The sequence below is a fragment of the Mauremys mutica genome, chromosome 7 (genome assembly GCF_020497125.1).
Source record: "Mauremys mutica isolate MM-2020 ecotype Southern chromosome 7, ASM2049712v1, whole genome shotgun sequence".
Taxonomy (NCBI): domain Eukaryota; kingdom Metazoa; phylum Chordata; order Testudines; family Geoemydidae; genus Mauremys; species Mauremys mutica.
In genome coordinates this window covers 52791574-52814594 of record NC_059078.1, presented here as the reverse complement: position 1 = coordinate 52814594, position 23021 = coordinate 52791574, and the positions used below count along the sequence as shown (strand labels likewise).

The 23021-nt window shown below is 61.8% G+C and overlaps 2 protein-coding genes across 9 annotated transcripts in view; one reads left to right on the top strand and one right to left on the bottom strand.

The window, feature by feature from the left end:
- The first annotated feature begins 14601 nt into the window (after positions 1 to 14601).
- On the top strand, positions 14602 to 21950 carry INKA1 (inka box actin regulator 1). 3 transcript variants are annotated; one of them, XM_045025104.1, is made up of 3 exons: positions 14832 to 16745; positions 17747 to 18116; positions 20283 to 21950. In XM_045025104.1, exons 2-3 carry the CDS (start codon positions 17817 to 17819, stop codon positions 21144 to 21146), a joined length of 1164 nt encoding a protein of 387 aa, XP_044881039.1. In that variant the 5' UTR covers positions 14832 to 16745; positions 17747 to 17816; the 3' UTR covers positions 21147 to 21950. The 3 variants fall into 3 exon arrangements, with proteins under 3 accessions (XP_044881040.1, XP_044881039.1, XP_044881038.1); XM_045025105.1 differs by lacking the exons at positions 14832 to 16745; positions 17747 to 18116 and adding an exon at positions 14602 to 14753; XM_045025103.1 differs by having other exon boundaries at positions 14832 to 18116.
- UBA7 (ubiquitin like modifier activating enzyme 7) overlaps positions 21875 to 23021 on the bottom strand; it is a 54062-nt gene continuing 52915 nt past the window's right edge. For all 6 annotated transcript variants that reach the window (XM_045025098.1, XM_045025100.1, XM_045025095.1 and 3 more), the window contains one exon: positions 21875 to 22221. In XM_045025098.1, coding sequence (XP_044881033.1) covers positions 22086 to 22221 — 136 coding nt within the window. In that variant the 3' untranslated portion in view covers positions 21875 to 22085. The remainder of the gene's footprint in view (positions 22222 to 23021) is intronic.

Here is a 23021-nt window from a genome sequence, read left to right as displayed (position 1 = left end):
TCGAAAGCTAGGTTCCTCAGGGAGCAGGGTAACCTGTGACTATTAAGTTTGTTTACAGAGAAGCTGAACCTGCCCCCGTTTCTTTACCCAGTTACTGTTGACTATCCTCTGCAGTTACATACCCCGTTCACCCCGTTCCCCCCCTTCCAACGCACGTTTAAAAATAAAATACATGGAACTTTGTTAATTAACACCGTTTTCTTTATTACTGATTTTGCGGTAAAGGGTTGAAACTGGGACGCAGACTGTAGTGGATAGGGTGTGTAGTGATGGAAAGACCGCTTCTAAACTCGAGGAATGACAGGCTCCTGCTCCTAGAGCGGTCCGCAGTGGTGGACTGGTTGTTTCAACGGAGCCTGCCACCCCTCCTTTTCGGGACTCTGTGTGTGGGGGCTATGTGACTTTGTGGCGGGGGAGGACGGTTACAGATCCCCTGCTGCGTGGCTCTGTGATCCAGGATAAGGACCGCTGCATAAGATCTCTAATCGCCCTCCCCCGCCACAAAGTCACATAGCCCCCCCCCCACACAGAACATGAAAACCACCTCCCAGACTGACCAGGGTGCCTAGTGACTGCACTGTGTGTGTGACCTGCTGCTGAACCTGCCCCCGTGTCTGTACCCTGGTAAAGGTTACTGTCCTGTCCAATTACCAACCCCCTTCCCCCCCTTCAAACACAGTCCCCTCTAAAAACATGACAGAAACAGTAATTAACAGAAAAGTATTTTTTATTATCAACTAGACAGTTAGGGGATGAAATTGGGACGGGGGCTTGGGTGAGGCGGGAAGGAAAGGACTTATCAAAATTTTGGGAATGAGAACCTTCTTGTAATGGAGCACTCTGCAGGGGTGGAGTGACAGTTTTCACGGTCAAAGCAATGCTCCTAGCGTTGGCCAGTTCCTGCTGCCGGCAATCCGGAAAGCTTGATAAGTTTATGGAGGGAATGGTTTGATAGGATAACGTGATTTAGTCAATAGGTCAATAACGTGCGACCACTGGTAATTAGTACCGAGGGTCAATGTTGGGATATTGAAAGTCTTTTTCCTGAGTGTCTGGCTGGAGAGTCTTGCCTGCATGCTCGGGGTTCAGCTGATCACCATATTTGGGGTCGGGAAGGAATTTTCCTCCAGGGTAGATTGGCAGTGGCCCTGGAGGTTTTTCGCCTTCCTCTGCAGCATGGGGCAGGGGTCGCTTGCTGGAGGATTATCTGCTACTTGAAGTCTTTAAATCAGGATTTGGGGACTTCAACAGCTGAGTCAAGGGAGAGAATTATTTCAGGAGTGGGTGGGTCAGCTTTTGTGGCCTGCATCTTGCGGGAGGTTAGACTAGATGATCATAATGGTCCCTTCTGATCTTAAGTTCTATGATTCTATGATTCTATGAACTCTGCCCCTGTCCCACCCCCTCGCGGCTGTCCCCGGGAAAGATCCCTGTATGCTGCCCCTATCCCGCCTCCACTGCGTGGCTGTAAACCGCCGGTTACAGTTATGTAAAGGAACAGGCAAACAGTCCCAATACTAACATTCCCCTAATTCAAAGAAGGTCACCATGAGCGACATCACCCTGATGCGGATCAGTGACACAGATAAAGACCGCATGCTGCGTGAAAGCCAGCAAAAACCAGGGCCCTATGCCGCCATGCTCTGCGAGGCAATGATACCCGAGTACCTGATGATAGCCTGGCACGGAAAAGTGTGCTACCACGGAGGACGCAATAAGGCCGCTCTCCCCAGGAACCTCATGCAGAGGCTTTCCAATTACCTCCAGGAGAGCTTCGTGGAGATCTCCCATGAGGATTTCTGTTCTATCCCCGCACATATTGACCTTCTTTTCCCATTGTTAATATTCCTGTTCTGTTAAAAATAAATGTTTACAAGTTTAAAGCACTTACCGACTGATCCTTCCCCTGATTCAGGGTCCGGGTTAACAGCTGGGGAGGGTGGGTAGGGGATCTCCGTGAGGGTGATGAAGAGATCCTGGCTGTCGGGGAAATCAGCGTTGTAAGCGCTGTCAACTGCCTCGTCCTCCTCATCTCCTTCCTCATCTTCCCCGTCCGCGAACATCTCCGAGGAACCGGCCGTCGACACTATCCCATCCTCAGAGTCCACGATCAGTGGTGGGGTAGTGGTGGCGGACACACCTAGAGTGGAATGCAGTGCCTCATAGAAACGGCATGTCTGGGGCTGGGATCCGGAGCGTCCATTTGCTGCTTTGGTCTTCTGGTAGCCTTGTCTTAGGTCCTTGATTTTCACGCGGCACTGCGTTGCATCCCGGCTGTATCCTCTCTCTGTCATGGCTTTGGAGATCTTCTCGGAGATCTTCGCATTCCATTTTTTGGAGCGCAGCTCCGAAAGCACAGACTCATCGCCCCACACAGCGATCAGATCCAAGACTTCCCGATCAGTCCATGCTGGGGTCCTCTTTCTATTCTGAGATTGCATGGACACCTCTGCTGGAGAGCTCTGCATCGTTGCCAGTGCTGCTGAGCTCGCCACGATGTCCAAATAGGAAATGAGATTCAAACTGGCCAGACAGGAAAAGGAATTCAAATTTTCCCGGGGCTTTTCCTGTGTGGCTGGTCAGAGCATCCGAGCTCGGACTGCTGTCCAGAGCGTCAACAGAGTGGTGCACTGTGGGATAGCTCCCGGAGCTATTGGCGTCGAATTCCATCCACACCTACCCTAATTCGACATGGCCATGTCGAATTTAGCGCTACTCCCCTCGTCAGGGAGGAGTACAGAAATCGAACTAAAGAGACCTGTATGTCGAACTAAATAGTTTCGTTGTGTGGACGGGTGCAGGGTTAATTCAATTTAACGCTGCTAAATTCGACATAACCTCCTAGTGTAGACCAGGCCTGAGAAAACCACTGGCTGCTGGGGAGCGCACAGGACTCTAGAGACCACCGTGGAGGGGGCCATCAAAAACTGAGTAACTCTCTAACTGTGCTCTAGTGGTGGGGGTTTAGACTGTGTTTGTGGGGACACGGGGGGTGTGGCGTCGAGCCTGCCCCCTGGTCCATCTGTGTCCCCCCCCCAACCCCCACCACCACCGCTGCCCCCTCCACCACCCCCGCGGGCCACTTACCATCTGCCTCAGTTCCTGCCTCTGGGACTCAGCTGCTCGCCTGGCCTGCCACGCACCTATTGCCACTGTTTGGGCCTCCAGCGGCAGCCAGCCCCATATTGACTTTGCACAAGTGCTCGTGGGTGCAGGCGCCCTTCCCCCTTCCTCGGACTGACCCCTTCCCCTCTGCAAAAGGCCCCCTAGCTTTGCCCCTTGTTGCCTGCCCCGTTCGTCCCTCGTAGCCTTCCCCCACCACCACCTGCCCAGCTTCAGTTTGTTTGCCTGCCCAGCCCGTCTCCCTTTGCAGCTTGGTTTGTCCCGCCCCAGCCCTGAAGCCAGCCCCTTGGTCCCTCTGCCCCACTCCCAGCCTGGTTGCTCCCCTCCCTCCGCGGCCCCTCACCCTGCTTAGCCCCTCCCCTCATACGCCCATGCGCTTGTGCTTCTCCCCTGTTTAAGTTTGCCCCTATTGCACTGCACCCCCCCCATTGCTCTTGTTTCCCCTCCCCTCCCCTAGTGCAGCTAGAGGTGCCGGATTTCAATCCTGTGTCGGTGACTGACCCCCCCCCCAAGTCCTTGATAGTCCCCTTACCTGCCCCCCCCATCTTGGCACCCTCCTCCCCTGCCCACAGCCTAGCAAGGAGGAGTGGTTGACCTGCTTCCCCCCTCCTCCCTTTCTCTGGTGTTTTCCCTCCCTCCCTCACTACCCATCATGGCGGGAGTCGCAGTGGGTGGGACCCCTGGGACAACGCCTGTCCCCCCTCCCCCACCTGCTCCCCCCCAAAACCTCCTAGTCTCGACCTCAACCGCCGCTGCCGGACCACCTGCCACCGCTCCCACTGAGGCGCCGGCAGCGGCGGGCGATGGGGTGCCCTCTGCTGCTGCCACGTCCCTCGCCCCCTCCGACTCTGGGGGAGCCCCCCCAGCCGACAGAAAGGGCCAGGGCAAAAAGAAGGGAAAGGGCCCCGCTAGGAAGACTAAGCCCTCCATGGCAGAGCCTGCCACCGCTGCCGCGGCCCCGCCACTGGCCACGGAGCCCCTCCCCACTGTTCCCTCCACCAGCTCTGCCGGTGCCCCTCCTCCAGCCCCCAGAGCGTATCCCCAGGTGGCGGCGGCCCCCTCGCCTGCCGCTACGTCATCTCCCCCGACCGCCGCCTCCGCTACCATCTACAGCGGCCGGGGCCCCTTCCCCACCTTGACCAGGAAGCACGGCGTCCGTTGCCTCCTGGTGCCCGCCTCGCCCCACGTGGAGACCTACGTGTGGGTGTTGGCGAGGGTGGTGGGGCCCACGGCCATCATGGCGGCCTCCAAAATGTATGGCAAGGTGGTCTTCTTCCTTGCCTTGGAGGCCGCCGCCCAGGAGGCGGTGGAGAAGGGCCTGGCGGTGGGGGGCGTGTTCGTCCCCCTGGAGCCGCTGGAGGACCTGGGAGTCCGTGTGGTTCTGACCTCCGTCCCTCCCTTCCTGCCCAATGTTGCCCTGTTACCCGCCCTCTCTACTCTGGGGAAGCCCATTTCCGTGGTGAGCCCTCTCCCCTTGGGCTGCAAAGACCCCGCCCTCCGTCACGTCCTCCCATTCCGCCGGTAGGTGCAGCTTCAACTGCCGCCGGCGGTGCGTGGCGGAGAGGCACTCGAGGGGTCTTTCCTGGTCCCCTATCAGGGGGCCCATTACCGGGTGCATTACACCATAGGGGAGGCCCGGTGCTACCTCTGCCAGGCGACGGGGCATGTTCAGAGGGACTGCCCCTTGGCCCGGCACAGAGGAGCGCCTGGGACCCCCGAGCCCCGGCAGGGCGCCGGCCCTGTCATCGCCGGCGCCCCTGGCTGCCCGGTACCCAGAGCCACCCCTCCTCCTCCTCAGCCCATCACTGCTCCCGCTCGGGCCTCAGGGGTACGTCCTCCTGTGCGCCCAGACGAGCGGGAGAGCCCTGCCTCTGCTGCCTGCACTCTGGCAGGGCCTGTGGCGGAGGGTGTGGCAGGGGTACTGCTGGGCATGGGAGGGGGCTCTCCCCAGGGGGACTCTTCCCTCCCTCCTGCTGTCCCACCTGTGCCTCTCCAAGCCCCCAAACTGTCTTCCCTTCCCCAACCCCTGTCGACCAGCCCGAGGGCAATGCCATGGAGGGCTGGACCCGGGTACAGGGTAAGCGGGGCAAGCGGAAGGCTCGGGCTCCGCTCGTGCCACCTGAGGCGGAAGCCCCCTGTAAGACCAGAGAGGGGGCCGCAGACACCGAGCCTTCTGCCATGCCCATGGGGTCAGCCCATCTGCCAGTGCCGGCTAGGGAAGACGTGGCAGCACCGGAAGGTACCACCATCCCTCCTCCACAGACCCTCCCTGCGGAGGCCTCCGATGAGGCCCCTCCTGTTCCCTTGCTGCCTGTGGCCCCTGCAATATCCGAGGTGAACGTCGCTTCGGGTGCAAGTGGGGAGGACCCTGGGGTGGTGGGAGGTGAGCTCCCTTCTATCTTTGTGGAGATCGAGGCCCTGGGTCTGACCCCGGTCACCCCGGGGGAGGACGACCTCCTGCCAGCGGGCCTCGACCTAGCCGACCTCACCCCAGCTTCCCCTTACCTGTGTTCCATCATCCCGACTGCCGTGTCCGCTCCTGCCTCTGAGGGTTCCCTGGACCCCTCGAACTGCCCGGCTGCGGACGGCACCCTGCTGCTGGCCGCCGAGCCTGTTGTGGCGACGGCCGGTGCCTCGTGGCCGGGAGATGGGCCACCAGGGGTGCCCCTCGGTGGTGCGGGGCAACTGAGTACCTTCCCGGGTGGGGGGCCCCCCTGAGGGTTCTGCATTTCTCCACGCCGAGGCTGATCTACCTGCCGTTGAGCCCGAGCCCGGTGTCACTGGGGACCCCCTCCCTACCCCGTGCCTGGCTGCGAGGAGCCACCTACTGCTGGTCCAGCTCCTGCGGCCCAGGGTCCCATCTCTGTCTCTCCCCCCACCCCTGCTCCTGACCCCAGCCCTGCCCTTACTCCTGGCCCTGTCCCTACCCGCTCCACCTCCCATGATGTTATTGCCGCCCCTGGGGCTGTCTCCTTCCCTTTCCCAGAGGATGACTCCCAGGGAGCGGCCTTTGAGTTTCACAGTCCCAACCCACTAGGGGCTGCACTCTTCCCTCCGCCGCCCCCCACTGAGCCAGGGTCCGGGGCGGACCAGGTGGCGCCAGCCCATCGGGTGCCACGTCGCGGGTCCGCCCCTTGCTTGCCCGTCCCAGTAGGCCACGGGGCTGCGCCAGAGGCCCCACCGGTGGATCACCGGAGGCCAGTGACCCCACCCCCCCATACGCTGAGAGAGGAGTTGCAGGAGTTCCTAGAGGACGTCCAGGGCTCCCGCAACAAGGTCCTGCTTGCTCTCCAGCGCTGGGGGGACTTCCACCAGATCCTCTGGGCCGCGAGGGCCCTCATGGGGGAGGGCAAGTGGACCGGGAAGCAGGGTGCCGCGGCTTACCATTGGGTCCGCAGCTTCCGTGACTCCTTGCTCACCTTCAGGGTGGGCCTCGGTTTGCTGCACGGCCCACCGGGGGCCGTGAGCGCCCCTGCCGGCGAGGATCCCCCTCAGCCCTCCTCATGGCACTCATCACCTTTGCCACACTGAACACCTGGAGCTGTAGGGTGGGTTTCCGCAGGAGCCAGGTGCTCTCCTTCCTTCGGGAGGGGGGGTACTCTGTGGTTTTCCTGCAGGAGACCCACACGGATCCAGCCACCGAAGCTAGCTGGCGGCTGGAGTGGGGGGACGGGGTCTACTTCAGCCATCTCACAACCCGTCGGGCTGGAGTGGCTACCCTATTCTCCCCTGACCTACGGCCCGAGGTGCTGGGGGTCGCCGAGGCTGTGCCGGGCCGCCTGCTGCACTCCGGGTCCGCATGGAGGGGCTCATGGTCAACCTCGTGAACGTCTATGCACCGACATCGGCCCCGGAGCGGCTGCGGTTCTATCAGCAGGCATCCGCCTTCCTCGGATCCTTGGATCCTCGTGAGTGCCTGGTCCTGGGCGGGGACTTTAACACCATCCTAGAGGAGTGGGACCGCTCGGGAACCGAGCAGAGCCCGGCCGCCGTGGACGTCCTCCGGGAGATTGTCACCCATCACTCCCTGGTGGACGTCTGGCGCGACCACCACCCGGACGATGTCTCCACGTTCACCTATGTCCAGGTGGAAGCCCATCTGTCGTGCCACTCTCGGTTGGACCGCATCTATTTGTCACGTTTCCATCTCTCATGGGCCCAGTCCTCCAGCATCCGGCTGGCCCCTTTTTCGGACCACCTCGTCACCGTGACGGCCTCTCTCTGTGCGGAGAGGCCAGGGCCAGCCTATTGGCACTTTAACAACAGCTTGCTGGAGGATGGGGGCTTCGTGGTGTCCTTCCGGGAGTTCTGGCTGGCCTGGCAAGGGCAGCAGCGTGCCTTTCCCTTGGCGCGGCGGTGGTGGGATGTGGGGAAGGTGCGCGCCCGGCTCTTCTGCCGTGACTACACCCGGGGCACCAGCCGACGGAGGGATGCGGCGATAGGGCAGTTGGAGCGGGAGGTCTTAGAGCTGGAGGCATCTGGCCGCCAGCCCCGAGGATCCATCCCTTTGCGGAGCGTGCCGGGAGAAGCGGGAGGAGCTCTCGAAGACCATCGGGCCCGGGGCGCCTTTGTCCATCCGCCTCCTTCGGGAGATGGATCGCGGCTCCCGCTTCTTCTACGCCCTGGAGAAATGGAGTGGGGCCAAGAAGCACGTCACCTGCCTTCTGGCAGAGGACGGCACCCCCCTCACGGATCCGGCAGATGCGTGCCTTTTCTCCCCAGATCCGACCAATCCAGCCGCTTGCAGAGCGCTCTGGGATGGGCTCCCGACGGTCAGCGAGGGCGACCGGGACCGGCTAGAGCTGCCTCTCTCTCTGGCCGAGTTCTCAGAAGCCCTCCGCCGCATGCCCACCAACAAGTCTCCAGGCATGGACGGGCTGACCGTGGAGTTCTACCGTGTGTTCTGGGACATCCTCGGCCCAGACCTGGTCGCCGTCTGGGCCGAGTCCCTGCAGAGTGGGGTCCTCCCTCTCTCGTGCAGGCGAGCCGTGCTCACCTAACTGCCGAAGAAGGGGGACCTCCGTGACTTACGGAATTGGCGTCCCGTCTCGCTCCTCAGCACGGACTACAAGATCATAGCCAAGGCCATCTCGCTGCGGCTGGGGGGCCGTGCTGGAGGACGTGATCCACCCAGACCAGACCTACACCGTCCCGGGCCGTAGCATCTTCGATAACCTGTATCTGGTCCAGGATCTCTTGGAGCTTGGGTGCAGGGATGGTCTGTCTTTCGCCCTCCTGTCCCTGGATCAGGAGAAGGCATTCGACAGGGTGGACCACGGGTATCTCCTGGGCACTCTGCGAGCGTTAGGCTTCGGGTCCCAGTTTGTGGGTTTTCTCCAGGTGCTGTACGCTTCCGCAGAGTGTCTGGTCAGGCTCAACTGGACCCTGACCGAGCCGGTCAGCTTCAGGCGGGGAGTGCGGCAGGGGTGCCCCCTCTTGGGCCAGCTGTACACCCTGGCGATCGAGCCCTTCCTCTGTCTCCTCTGCAGGAGGTTGACGGGGTTGGTGCTTCGGGAGCCGGAGATGCGGCTGGTCCTGTTGGCGTACGCCGACGATGTGCTCCTCGTGGTCCAGGACCCGGGCGACTTGGTGCGGGTGGAGGCCTGCCAGGCTGTGTACTCAGCGGCCTCCTCCGCCCGGGTCAACTGGGTCAAGAGCTCTGGCCTCGTGGTCGGGGACGGGTGGCAGGTGAGCTCCCTCCCACCTGCACTTCAGGCCATCCGGTGGAGTGCGGGTCCGCTGCTCTATCTTGGCGTTTACCTTTCTGCCATGCATCTGTCTCCACCGGAGAACTGGCAAGGTTTGCAGGGCAGGGTGGCGGAGCGGCTCCGGAAATGGACAGGACTCCTCCGGTGCCTTTCCCTCCAAGGGAGGGCCCTGGTGCTCAATCAACTGGTCCTGTCCATGCTCTGGTACCGGCTCAACACCCTGGTCCTGGCCCCGGTGTTCCTGGCCGACCTCCGGAAGGTGGTTCTGGAGTTCTTTTGGCCAGGACTGCACTGGGTCCCTGCAGGGGTGCTCCACCTGCCCCTGGAGGAGGGAGGGCCTCCGCACTCAGGTCCACGTCTTCCGCCTCCAGGCACTGCAGAGGCTCCTTTATGGTGCGGGTAGTCTGGCGTGGAGAGCCCTGGCGCATGCCTTCCTGCGCTGCTTCCGAGGGCTCCGGTACGACCGGCAGCTCCTTTATCTCGATCCGAGGGGTCTTCCGCGAGACCTCTCCGGGCTGCCGGTCTTCTACCAGGACCTCCTCCGGACCTGGAAGCTGTTTTCCGCGACCAGGTCCGTGGCAGCCACCGAGGGGGCTGATCTCCTCGCGGAGCCCCTGCTACACAACCCCCCAGCTCCGTGTGCAGGTGGCAGAGTCCCCCGCGGTGCGCCAGAGGCTGGTCCTGGAGGAAGCCACCAGGGTCGGAGACCTCCTGGACTACGACCGGGGAGACTGGCTGGATCCCCTGACGCTCGCTTGGCGTATGGGGCTCTCCAGACCTTGTACTCCCCGGTGCGTACTACAGGAGGTGAAGGCCGCTTTGCCGCCCGCTGCTCGGGCCTACCTCGACCGGGTCCTGCGTGAGGGCACGCCCCGCCCCCCCCGAGTCCTCCAGACCTTTTCATTGGGCCCCTGCCCTGTGGACCCGACCGACCCCCCCGCCCCTCATCCACAAGCCAGCTGCACGATCTGCAGCCGGTCCGTTTCCAAACCGCGCCAGGGAAGCATCGCTACACGCTCGTGCTCCACACCCTTCATTTCCTCACCCTCGTGTCCCGCCCCGACACCAAGTGGCGGGACCTCCTGCCCCCTCTGGAGGGTGAGGAGCCCCGGTGGACCAGCCTGTACTCCACCCTGGTCCCGAGGCCCGCTGGGGATATCAGTTGGCGGCTCCTCCATGGGGCCGTGAGCACGGGTGTGTACTTGGCGCGGTTTACCCGTGTCCCAGACACCTGCCCCTTCTGCGGCGTGAGAGAGACCCTGGCGCACGTTTACTTAGAGTGCGCCGGGTTGCAGCCCCTAAGCTCCTCACCAATATCCTATTGCGTTTCTGGCTGCACTTTTCCCCCCACCTCCTTCTCCATGCACTCCCTATCCGTGGCCCCATGAAGTCACGGGACCTCCTGGTCAACCTCCTCCTCGCCCTGGCTAAAATGGCCATCAACGCGACCAGGGAGAGGCGGTTGGCCAACGGGGACTCCTGCGACTGTGGGGCTTGTTTCCGATCCTTAGTCCGTTCACGTCTCCGGGCGGAGTTCCTCTGGGCGGCGTCTGCTGGTTCCCTTGACGCCTTCGAGGAGCAGTGGGCGCTGTCCGGGGTCCTCTGCTCGGTGTCCCCATCAGGATCCCTTCTTATGACCCTTTGACTGCACTCCTGTCCCTGTTCTTTTATTAGTTGTCCCCTGCAATTAGTGGGTTTCTGAGGCCCTGTGGATCCTCCCCTTAGGCTGAGGGGGGGATCCGTTAGCATGGGGCGGGCTTCCGCCCGCCCGGTTTCCCAGAAACCCAATAGATACAAGGGGTAATCTGAAAACTTCACAAAACAGTATCTTTAAATTTACAATAGTCTAAAGCATCTCCAATAGGCTTTCCATTGAATACATTTCAAGCTTTACCAGTTAATCTTGCAATCAGGGTAGGAACCCTCTTATCATCGGGGATTTCATGTATTACACACAGCCTTTCGAAAGTAGTCAGATATTCTGCAATATCATAATCTTCTCTGTATGCAGGACATAAGTGTTCCCATTTGTGGATTTTTGGATTGATGGGAGTTTTTGTGGTTGGGTGTGTGGGGGGTGGTTCTGGTTCTGCTTCTCTAGCAGGTCCAGTTGGTGTTTTTTCTCTCTTTCTTTTTCTTTTTTCTCTCGCTCTCTTTTTCTTCCATGGCCCTTCTGTATGCAGCCTCCTCTCTGGCTGCCTCTTTTCCTTTTCCTTTTATCTCCAGTTCTTTCAGTTGCAATAATGTCTGGTGCTCCCTCTTCTTTTCTGCAGACTTCAGTCCAAAAAGCTCCAACTTTGCAATTGCTTCACTGCTTTCACTCATTTTCCTGCTTTTCTGTTCCTACTTCCCTTTCTCGAAATAGGCAAACAGAAAATAACAAAACTGTGACCTCCTCCTGACTGTTCTTAGCCACTGCACTTAAGACTCACTTAAAATCACAAATGTCAGTGCTTAAAATGTAAACTCTACTTGGAGTAACAAGCTGCACATATACCCTGCTCACTGCATCACTGTGATGTTCCCCTCTGGTGTTATCCAGATGGGTGATCTGCTAGGTCACTCCAATCCTTGACTCTGGGAGCCAGCCTTACCCTGCTATGCTGTGAGAACCCCCACTCCTGGGCTGTTCACGCACAGCCTCTGGCATATAAAACTGCTCCTTGGATTGTGCAACTGAATGACACTAGCCAATATCTCTGGTCCCAGGCACAACCCTAGGAACCTCCATCTTGCAGTGTCCAGTTATGCCCACTGGACACTGCAAGCTTATATGAGTTTGTCAATTTAACAAAGAAATTGGTATGTATCAGACTTGTCATCCTAAGGGGAGTCTCTGACACGCTTCAAACCAAACACACTGCTTCAGGTAGAATAAACAAACAGATTTATTAACTGCAAAGATAAATTTTAAGTGATTATAAGTCAAAGCATAACAAGTCAGATTTGGTCAAATGAAATAAAAGCAAAACGCATTCTAAGCTGATCTTAACACTTTCAGTGCCCTTATAAACTTAGATGCTTCTCACCGCAGGCTGGCTGGTTGCTCTTCAGCCAGGTTCTCCCCTTTGATCGGTGCTTCAGATGCTTGGTGTGGTACCTGTAGGTGTAGGTGGAAGAGGTAGGAAGACCATGGCAAATGTCTCTCCCTTTTATCATGTTCTTTCTTCCCTCTTGGTTCCCCCCCCCACTTCAGAGTCAGGTGAGCACTACCTCATCGCAGTCCCAAACTGACCAAAAGAAGGGGGATGACTCACTTAACAGTCCAACAGATCCTTTGTTGCTGCCTAGGCCAGCATCCTTTGTTCCTGTGAGGCCAGGCTGGGTTTGTCCCATACATGCCTTGATGAGGTGTGAACTGCCCCTCTGCTCTTAGAGAGTTTATGCCTGGGCTTATTTTAAGCCATGAGGATACATTTTCAGCCTCATAACTATATATATGAAATTATAACCTATAACATCACTATAACAATGCTCAGTGCATCATGAGCTTTCCGAAGACACCCGATATGACAAACTTTGCATTGGATAGCACACAATCATTTTACAAGAATGAACATGGGGGTTCTGGGGGTTCCCCTGAGGTACAGAGCATCACAGGGGGGCCAGGAGCTGAGTGGGAACAGGGGTCAGGGGCCAGGGATTGGGAGGAAGCAGGGGTCGGGGGCCAGGGGTTGGGAGGGAGCATGGGTCAGGGGCCACAGGCTGGGAAGGAGCAGCAGTCGGGGGCTGGGAGGGAGAAGGGTTTGGCATTCACACAATGGGAGGGAGCTGGAACTGAGGGCTGAGCCAGGGACCCCTAAGCCAGGGAATTGTTGCAGGCAGAAGGCCACTGGCACCTTAGGCCAGAAGGACTGGACGCAGGAAACACATCAGGAAAATGCCTCGCCCCCAACCAATGCCCCCGCTTCGGCTTCCGTCCCTGACCTCGACCCCCAACTGTGGCTGGGCTCCTGGCTCCCAGCCCCTGGGGGGGGCAGAGACAGATTACAGTACAACTAAAGGGAGGGGGATTTGCAACAAATTAAGTTTGGGGGCCACTGCTTTAAATCTTGCTGTGTAAACATCTATCGGGGGAGGGGGCAGTAGCTCCATGGGGCTGCCCCAGAGCAGCACGGGGCCTGGGCTCTAAGCAGGGGCCTCTGGCTGATGGGCTGTAACACGTGCTGCTGCCATGCCAGGGCACCCCAGGACATAGGCATGGCGAGCTCAGGGAGTGGCATGGAGCAGGACAGCCCAGTGTGAGCCTGCAAACAGCCCTCCAGGGCAGGGTCAGCCCCAACCAGCTCCACAGCTCTGCCCTGTGGCCTTGCTGCCTTGCCGATGAGGGTGCCACGTCTACGGGCTATGCTATGCTGCTTGAACCACTGTTCTGGTCACAAGATCCCCACTCCCTGCCCAAAGCCAGAGATGAACCCAGGAATCCTGGCTCCCAACCACCCCCCCAACCCACTAGAACACCCTCCCTCCACTCCCATCCCAGGGCAGGGACAGAACCCAGGAGTCCTGGTTCCAACATTCTAGCAAACATTTGTGTTTGCAGAAGGCAGGTTGTGCACTCTCCTGCTCGGCACACAGGACAACAGTCTACTGCTGCCGCAGGTGTGGGGAGCTCTGTGCTGTGTCTGTGAAGGGCCTTGCAGTCCCCTCAGCTCAGGGATCCCAGGCTGGCAACCAGATGGCAGGAGGGGCTTGTCAGAACTAAACCAACAGATTTTAAACGGAATTTAGGGTTATATACAAATATGCAAATTATTTGCCAAAATGCAAACTAGTTTATTGAGCGATTTGCATACACAGTGCCCCTCTTTTCCCCCAAAGGGGGCAGCCTGGTCCTCTGCCACCAGCTGGCCCTGCAATCTCAGCACACCCAGAGTGGGCATCCTCTGTGGGGACTGCCCAGAGATTCCATCCGAGCACAGACCACCACCCATCAACTGCCTGTCCCCTCCGCATAGGGTGACCAGATGTCCTGATTTTATAGGGACAGTCCTGATTTCTGGGTCTTTTTCTTATATAGGCTCCTATTACCCCCACCCCGTCCCAATTTTTCACACTTGCTGTCTGGTCACCCTACCTCCGCACCCCCGCCCCGCATCCACACCCAGCCTCCACAGCCCCTGCCCACCCAGAGCTCTGCAAATGCCTTTCCCCTCGCACACGCAGCACCCCCACGTGCCCACCCTAGCCCACACCCACAGCTCTGCAACTGTCTGTCCCCCCAGGCTCCTCCCCCACACCCCATGCTCACCCCAAGCCCCCACCCACCCAGAGCTCTGTAACTGACTGTCCCCCACGTGCCCACCCACGCAAAGCTCTGCAACTACCTGTCCCCCCGCACACACCCCCGCACACACACACAGCCTCCGCCCACTCAGAATTCTGCAACTGCCTGCCCCCTTGGGCCCTCCTGCACCCCCCCACCCAAACCTCTGCAACTGCCTGTCCCCTGTGCCCACCCCCCCAGTGCTCTGCAACGGGGCTGGGGGGGCTGGTGCCCATGGTGCTCTGGCTTGGGGGAGTCGATGCCCGTGGTGCCTGGGTTGCCCAGAGATGGAAGGACCGGCCCCCCGCCGGGGCCCCTCGCGCCGTCTGGCCCCGGCCAGTCCCGGGGATGCCCCTAGCGGGCTCAGGCCCCCGCCGCCCCGGGAGTCACGTTACTCCGGCCTCTCATTGGCCCGGCCCGGCCCCTGGGTCGGGGGGGGGAGACCGGGGCTCATTGGCTGCTCCGGGGCGGGGGCCGGGCCTGGGACAGCGAGCGCCTGGGATCCAGCTCGCAGCTCCGGGCCAGCGCCGAGCGCCGGGCTGGCGGGGCGCCCTGGGCTTCCTGCGCGCACCAGGGCTGCCCGCCTAGCGCCCCCCCCGCCCGACATGCGCCGCGCCCGGCTGGACGCCTCCCTCGGCCGCCTCCGGGCAGAAGTGGTGAGTGGCCAGACTCGGGGCGCGCTGGGCCCGGGAGGGCAGCGGGTCCGGCCGGGCAGCCTGGCTCCCCCTGGCAGCGGCGGGGCAGGGTGGGGCTAGCCCGGGGAAGGGCGCTGAGGATGCAGGGCAGAGGCCAGGGACGTGCCTGGAGTACTGGGGCTCAGCTCTGCCCGGACCACGTGTGGCACCGCTGGGCTCGGTCGCCTGCCCGCGCTGGGCACATGCCAGCCCTGCCCGCTCCTGTGCCCAGAGCGGCACGCGGGGCCGAGCAACCCCAAGCGGGGCGTCACCAGGGTCAGGCCACAGTGTCGAGCCAGCCTCTGTGCTGGCCCAGAGCTACCCCCAGCCCCTGCGATTGGGTCTGCCCGGCTCTGGGACCTCCGGGACCCTAGCAGGGCCCAGATTGCCCCAGCCCCCCTTATGCTCTGCTGGCTTCAGGAGCTCCATGCCCGGGGACTCAGCCCGGCTCCAACCTTGCCCTCTCTGCATGGGGTGAGGAAGGGGCTGGCTGCCCACAGGGAGGTGGGCGCTGGGCTGCCCTGCCATGGGGTGGGGGGGCTGGGGACGTTGGCGGAGGGCAAAGTGTGACCCGGTCGCAGTTACTGGCGGCTGGAGGAATCTCCGGCCATAACTTCAAAACGTGACCAGGGACTTGGGGACTGACATGAGAAGCCACAGGGGCCTGATTGCCCCCCACCCCCCGCCTGCCTCAGGGACCTGATCTCCTGTGTGACCCGGGCACAGGCCCCCTCCCCTCCCCCGCTGGCCTCAGGGGCCTGATCCCATGTGGCCTGGGCACTGCCCGCTGCTGGTCTCAGCCAGTGCTCTTCTGAAAATCTGGTTTTTGGCCCCAGGGTGGGTGGGCGGTGCTGGTTCAGGGCAGGGTCCCTGGGCAGGGTTGTGCACACACACATCTCCGGGCACCCACATGCACTTTTACCCGCGCAGGGCAGCAGGCACGTGTGTTTTGTGTCCAGGGTTGGGTGGTCCCTGCAGGCAGGGGAGGAGCAGCAGGATTCCTCCTCTCACAGGCGGCTGACACAGGAAGCCATTTTTGTTGGTTTACATCTGATGTCAAGAAAGTGCTGATTGCCGAACAACTGGTTGCTGGGTGACAGGATAGTGATGTCAGAGCTGGGGGAGCCAATCCGCTCAAGGGGATAGTGACATCAAAGCTGGGGGAGCCAATCCGCCCGAGGGGATAGTGACGTCAGAGCTGGGGGAGCCATTCCGCCCAAGGGAATAGTGACATCAGAGCTGGGGGAGCCAATCCGCCCAAGGGGAAAGTGACATCAGAGCTGGGGGAGCCAATCCGCCCAAGCTGGCCTCAGTTCAGCCCTGACTAGCAGTGGCAGAGGTGCTGTTGGGCCCTGTCACTTGGGCCCATGTCTCCCTCCTGTAGGGACTGCCCTGGGCTGGGGCTGGGGCTGGGGCTAGGGCTGAACAGGCAGATCCTGTGGCTGTTCTGGAGCCCTGGGCATGGCCTCTGCTATGGGCGTGGGCCCGTGGCACTAGCCCTGCTGTCTCGGCCCGTGTGGGTCTGCACACTTGGCAGGGCAATTTCCCTGGCCCCTGGGGAGCATGTGGCCCTGATGCCCTCAATGCCACAGTTCAGGTTGGAGCTTTGACAGAGCCAGATGATAGATGGTTTCCATGGCATGTTGGATGCCAGGCTGCCAGGACCAGCTGCCCAAGCAACCCCCTGCAGGGCTGCGCTTGTCCGGGGCCTTAGCTGGTGTGGCCCAGAAGAGCTGGGAGCAAATGAGAAAGGACCCGGCACTGCCTGCAGGGATCCTGGAGCTGGACATGCCCTGGGTCCATCCAGCCCCCCAGGACCCAGGGCAGTCTGCACACCCCATGCCTTGCAGCCCAGCTGCCCTCAGCCAGCAAGTGGGAGTCACCGACTCATTTCTAGGACAAAGGGACTGAGCCCGAGCCGTGGTGCTGTCGCTCACAGTCGGGGACACAAGGGAGGAGCCGTGGGGCGACTGGGTGAGCAGCCCCTTGTGGTGCAGTAGTGCAGGAGGTTTCCAGGGCTTGGGGCTGCAGCAGGCAGAGTGGCCGGGCTGCAAAATCCTGGAATTGCCAGTGTTTCCCTGCAGGAAGTGCAGCAACGCCCTCAGTCGGGGCGCGGAGGGGGAGGCGTGGTGGCTGGCAGGCACGGTGGGATGTGGGGGTGGCTGGAAGCAGGAGAAGCCCCACCCCAAAGCACAGAGCTGGCAGCACTAGGGAGCCTCTCAGGCTGGGCTCGCCTTGTTAAGGCCCCAAATGCTTCTGCTCCCATGGCCTCCCCTTGGCAAGGCTCCTGGCACTCCAGCCCTGACATGTCCCTGCTGGTCACCTGCCACACAGTGCACTACTCTGTGTACCTGGCGGGGCTGGGAGTCAGGACTCCAGGGTTTGCTTCCCTGTTGTGGGCGGGAGTGGGGGCCAGTGGTTAGAGTCAGGCCAGGGAGTCCAGACTCGTGGGTTCAGTTCCCAGCTCTGGCACACTTGTGTGCGTCCGTGGGGCAACCCCAGCCCGATGTTTGCCCAGCCGTCTGGGTGTGACTGCAGGGGTTGGTACTGACAAGGGGACCTGAGCAGGTCTCATCAGAGGGTGCCTGTTGGCGTGGCTGGTGCCCCATGTGTGCCTGGCCCTGGTGAGCAGTTCAGCTCCCTCCTCCCCGGGCCTGATGCCTGCCCTGGCTGTGTGGGAGAGCTCCGATGGGCCCCAGAGCACACGTCGCCCCGTGCTGTTGGCACGTCCCGGTGGAGTGTGGCCCACGGCTGCCCAGGCCCTGGCTCATGGCCCTTCGCCAGTGGTACATGCCTGCCCCGAGGAATTCCCAGGGGTCGGTGGGAGCCAGGGTCCTTCCACACCACTCCGGGCCAGGCCCATGTGGTGCCCCTTCCCTCTGTCCCCCAGTGCTGGGCTCTCCTGGGCACCCAGCATCTCTGCCCAGGCCCAGCTTGTGTAACTCCAGCTGCTGTCTCTATTTGTCATGTCCCAGCGGCTGGGCTGGGGCTGGAGCTGGAGCTGCAGCTGCCGATGCGGCGGGGCGGCTGCTTGCTCACCCCGACATGCCGCAGCACGCGGAAGGGATGGGCCCACTCGGTGCAGGAGCAGCAGGAAAGTGGTGCCCTGGGGCTGGGTGCACGTCCGGGCAGCGGGGCCCTGCGTGTGCGGCTCCCCCTTGCAGCTCCACACCTAACCTGGGCAGACACTGCTGCAACCGCAGAGACCACTGCTTGAGTGCCCAGCCGGACCCCAGCATCTCCCAGGGCAGCTCCTGTAGCTACCCAGAGAGAGGACAAGGACTCAGCCCCAGCTCTGGGGGCCCTGGGCCCAGCTGGGCTTGCTGCCCAGGAGCCCAGAGCCTGGTGAGTCGTCTGAGGGCTCCCCTGGGGGCTGAGTGACATGGGGATCAGAGGGGGGCTCCTTGCAGTCGGTGCTTGGTGAGCACGGGTGGTGGGGGACAGCATTTGTGTGGAGGTAGGGTGTTTCTGGGGGAGGGTGTGGGGATGGGGGAGGGTGTGGGGTAGGGTATATAGGTGGTGGTGGGGTGTTTATGGGAGGTGTGGAGAAAGGCCAGAGGCTGGTGTATGGGGGAAGGACATGGAGAGGGTGTATACAGGAAGGGGATGTGGGGCATGGTGTATATGAGGTTGTGGTTGCATATGGGGTATGTGGGGACAGTAAGGGGGGTGGATGGGCGTGTGTGGATGGAGGGTGTGGGGTGGCAGGGGGTGTATAGGGGCGTGTGGATGGGGGGCATGGGGTGGCAGGGAGTCAATGGGGGTGTGTGGAGATGGAGCGGGGATGGATGGGGAGCAGAGGGTGGATGGGGGCATGGGGATGGGGTGAGGGATGGATGGGGGCATGGGGTGGATGGGGAGTGTGAGGACAGGGCATGGGATGGATGGGGGCATGGGGGACGAGGGGATTGGGCAGAAGGTGAATGGGGGAAGGGGACAGGATGGGGTGGATGGGGGTGTGGGGTGGTAAAGGGTGGATGGGGGCATGAGTATGGGGCAGGGAGGTGGATGGTGGGCGTGGGGACAGGGCAGGGGGTATGTGGGGTGGCATGTGGTGGATGGGGTGGGCACTCTGGTGTTCCATAGCCGGTCACTGGGGACAGGGTTGCTGCCATGGAACGACCTGGCCCGTGGGGCTGGGCCCTGCCCTTGTGCCCAGCTGATAAACCCTGAATGTCCATCCCATCCTGGCTCCTGCGGGGCTTGTTGCCATTGGGCCGGCAACAAGCCCCGCAGGAGCCAGGATGGGATGGACATTCAGGGACAGGGCTGTTGGGACGGTGACGGGGCTGAGGGGATGGGGGAGACAGTGATGGGGCTGTTTGAGGCAGGGAATGGTAATGGGGCTTTTTGAGGGGACAGGGCTGTTGGAGGTGTTGGGATGGTCAAGGAGCTGATGGAGGCAGGGGACGGGGCTGTTGGAGCTGTTGGGACAGGTGATGGGGGACGTCGCTGCTGGAGGCGGGGTTGGGGCTGTTGGAGGTGTCAGGCCCAGTGATAGGGTTGTTGGAGGCGGGGGACAAGGCAGTTGGAGGTGTTGGGAGAAGTGATGGGAGACAGGGCTGATGGAGGTGGGGGATGGGGCTGTCGGGATGGGGGACAGGGCTGTTGGGAGGTGTTGGGATTGGTGATGGGTGACAGGGCTGTTGGGACATTGATGGGGCTGATGGAGGTGGGGGACGGGGCTGTCAGGATGGGACGGGGCTGATGGAGGTGGGGGATGGGGCTGTTGGAGGTGTCAGAACGTGATGGGTGGCAGGGCTGTTGGGAGGACAGGGCTGTTGGAGATGAGGGATGGAGCTGTTAGGGGGATGGGGCTGATGGAGGTGTCGGGATGGCTGGGGGGGTGGGGCTGTTGGAACGTTGATGGGGCTGTTGGAGTTGGGAGAAGGGGTTGTTGGAGGTGTTGGGATGGGTGACAGGGCTGATGGAGCTGTTGGGATGAGTGATGGGTAATAGGGCTGTTGGGACGACAGGGCTTTTGAGATGGGGCCGGGGCTAATGGATGTGGCGGATGGGGCTGTTGAAGGTGTTGGGACGGGTGATGGGTGACAGGGGTGTTGGGACATTGATGGGGCTGTTGGAGGGGTTGATGGAGGTGGGGGATGGGGCTGTTGGAGGGGTTGGGACGAGTGATGGGGTTGTTAGGGAGATGGGGCTGTTGGGACGGTGACAGGGCTAATGGAGGTGGGGGACTGGGCTGTTGGAGGTGTCGGGATAGGTGACGGGACACAAGGCTCCTGGGGAGACGGGGTTGTTGGAGGTGTCAGGATGGATGATGGGTGAAAGGGCTGTTGGGGGGATGGGACTGTTGGAGGTGTTGAGATGGGTGATGGGGACAGGGCTGTTGGGTGGACAGGGGTGTTGGGACGGTGATGGGGCTGATGGAGGTGGGGGATGGGGCTGTTAGGGGGATGGGCCGGCCATGCTGCCCGGGGGCTGTTAGGGGGATGGGCCGGCCATGCTGTGTGGGAGGGCAGCGATGACGTCACCATGTTCCTCTCCCCACAGTTGTGCCTGCGGGCAGCGGGGGACACGCTGCGGGACCAGATGCAGGGCATGATGCGGACTGTGCATGAGCTGAAGCGGGTGCCAGGCCCAGCTCCACAGCTGGGCCTCCCCAAGCCGGTGCCAGCTCTCCCCGGGCCCTGCTGGGAGAGGCCTGCAGAGAACCGGGCATCGGCTGTCTCAGAGGCAGACTCTGCCTGCTGCCTGGAGCTGGCGGAGGAGGAGGAGTGCGCGCCGCCTGCTAGCGAGAGGAGCCTGGAGTTTGACTCGGGCTACTCAGAGGTGTCAGGGGGCACGTGGCGGGAGGAGGGGCCAGTGCTGCGCAGGAACCCCCCGCCCTCCTGCCAGCGGGCACACAGGCTCTCCACAGGGGGCTTCCTCCGCAGCAGCCCTAACCAGGTCCCTGGCCGGCGGGTCCGGCCCAAGTCCACCTCAGATGCCTGCCTGGAGCAGTGGCGGATGCTGGAGCCGACGGAGACGCAGGACTGGACTGTGGCACTGCTCTCACAGAGCCGCAACCGGCAGCCACTCGTGCTGGGTGATAACTGCTTTGCTGACCTGGTGGAGAACTGGATGGACCTGCCTGAGGAGAGTACGCTGCCCCGCCGGCTGGCCAAGCCCCACAGCTTCTTGCTCAACCTCTCGGGCAATGTGCGGCGCAAGCTGGCCAGCCTGGCGCGCCCCAAGGGCCCAACCGCCCCCCAGCCTAGCCCCAAGCACCTTGGTGGGCGGGCGCAGGGACCCCTCTTCCACCAGTCACATGGCGACATTGCCAAGCTCACCATGGACTGCACCCGCTTCGCTGCCCTCCTGAACAGCCGCAGCCGGCAGCCAATCATCTGCAACGATATAATCGGCTACATTTAGCCCAGCCCTCAGCACATTCCTGTCCCAGCTCTGCATTTTTACCCAGCTATGTAAATAAACAAACAGCTTTTGTATGGAATGTGCGACCAGAGCCCATCGCTTGGGGGAGAGGGGGCAGCACTGGGCACGGCCGGAGCCCGTCACTGGCCCAGTGTGCTCTTGTCCTCACCAGGGACTTTGTGCCAGCTTCACCTGGGTGGCTGCAGCCTGCACTGGGGCAGGGGAGGGAGCCTGGCTCACCTAGATGGTGCACACGCAGTGCACGCACCCACACACAGAGAATGATCAATGCACGCACACGTACTCCCCCACAGTGCACATGCATGCACTGCGTGCTGCACAATCATGCTGTACGCACAGGGCACACCCATTTAAATGCTGATTTTTCCCCCCTTTTCCCTCGCCAGCTGCCAGGGAGCCGCCAGTGCGGGGGTGCCAAGCTGTCCTGCCCCTGCCCACCTGAGGCTGCCATGCCCAGCTCCCATGGTTGAGGTGGCACCAGGCTGGGCCCCGATCTATGGCACAGAGTTGGTGCTGGTGCCAGACTGTCCTGAGACTAGGGGGTCCTTGAAACACCTCCAGCCAGGCCCCTCGCTGTCCCAGAGGCTGCCCAGGGAGTGGGGCTATTGAACCTGTTATGCCCCTCCCTATTTCAGCAGGATAATTGCAGCAGGTGAGTTAACGGATGGAGGTACTGCCCAACCCCCCCAGAATGAGCAGTCCTCTGGTCCTACTGACAGGGGCAGGAGTTTATTAGCTGTAGGGGGGGGCGGGGGCAGGCCTCACTCCTAGGGCGCCCATCTACATCCTGGGCTCTCCACTGCAAGGCTGGTGAGAAGGGGGCCAGCGTCCCGCTGAGTATCTCAGGGGCCCTATAGCGTACAGCCGAACTCTCGCTGCCTGTCTGTGCCCAGGGAGGCACCCGGCAGCAGGCTTCACTCAGCCACAGGGCAGCCAAACATGCACGGGCGGTAAGACGTCATCGTCCTGTTGGTCCTCACAGACCAGGTCCAGCACCAGGATCCGGGGGGGCGGCCAGGCTGCTCCAGGGGGGCCGCCCACCAGCTGCGTCAGTCTAGGGAAGGGGAAGGATGAATAAGCCATGGGACATTCAGCGGGAGCCAGGCCCAGTGTATGTGCCCAGAGGCTGTGCCAGTCAAACCCCCGGTGACCCTGCATCAGTGGAGACCTGGCAGTGCCACTGGGCACAGCCCTGGCTGGGGAGGGGGCTGGGGTCCAAGCACCCAAAGCCAGGTTTGAAGAGCCCCTCTGTGTGGGTGTCCAGCTGGCCTGCCCAGGGCAGCAGCCCAACCTCTGAGTGACTCCCCATGCCAGGCCTGCGGGGGTCGGTCCCTGCCCCTCGCCAGGCTCCCCTAGCCCCATCCACCCCGTGCTGAGCCTGGCCCCAGTCCTGCTCCTCACCGAGCCCGGGGCGCTGGCAGGGGTCTTTGGCTGGAGGAGCTCCCATGGCCAGGCCTGAGGGCAATGCCACCTGGCCCTCGGGGCCTCCCTGCTGAGCACAGCCAGCAAGGGGCCAGGCGGGGGTCCCGATGCAGGAAGCAGGATGTTTACCCAGTGGTCAGACTGGCTGGGAGCCAGTGATGCAGCTGTAGGAGGAGGGGGGAGCTGGAGTCCTGGTGAGTGGGGGAGGGGCAGTAGGGGGGAGAGCTGGAACCCTGGATGGGGGGAGGGGTAGGGGGGAGCTGGAGTCCTGGCGACTGGCAGGGGAGGGGCAGTGGGTTATGCAGGAGCTGGTAGCAGGGGGGAACTGGTGCTGGTCCCCAGGACCTCACTGGGGATGGGGGCTCATGGGAGGCCCATCAGTCCCCTGCAGAGGGAGGGCAGCCAGCCCAGGGCCAGAGGGGAGCTGGCTGC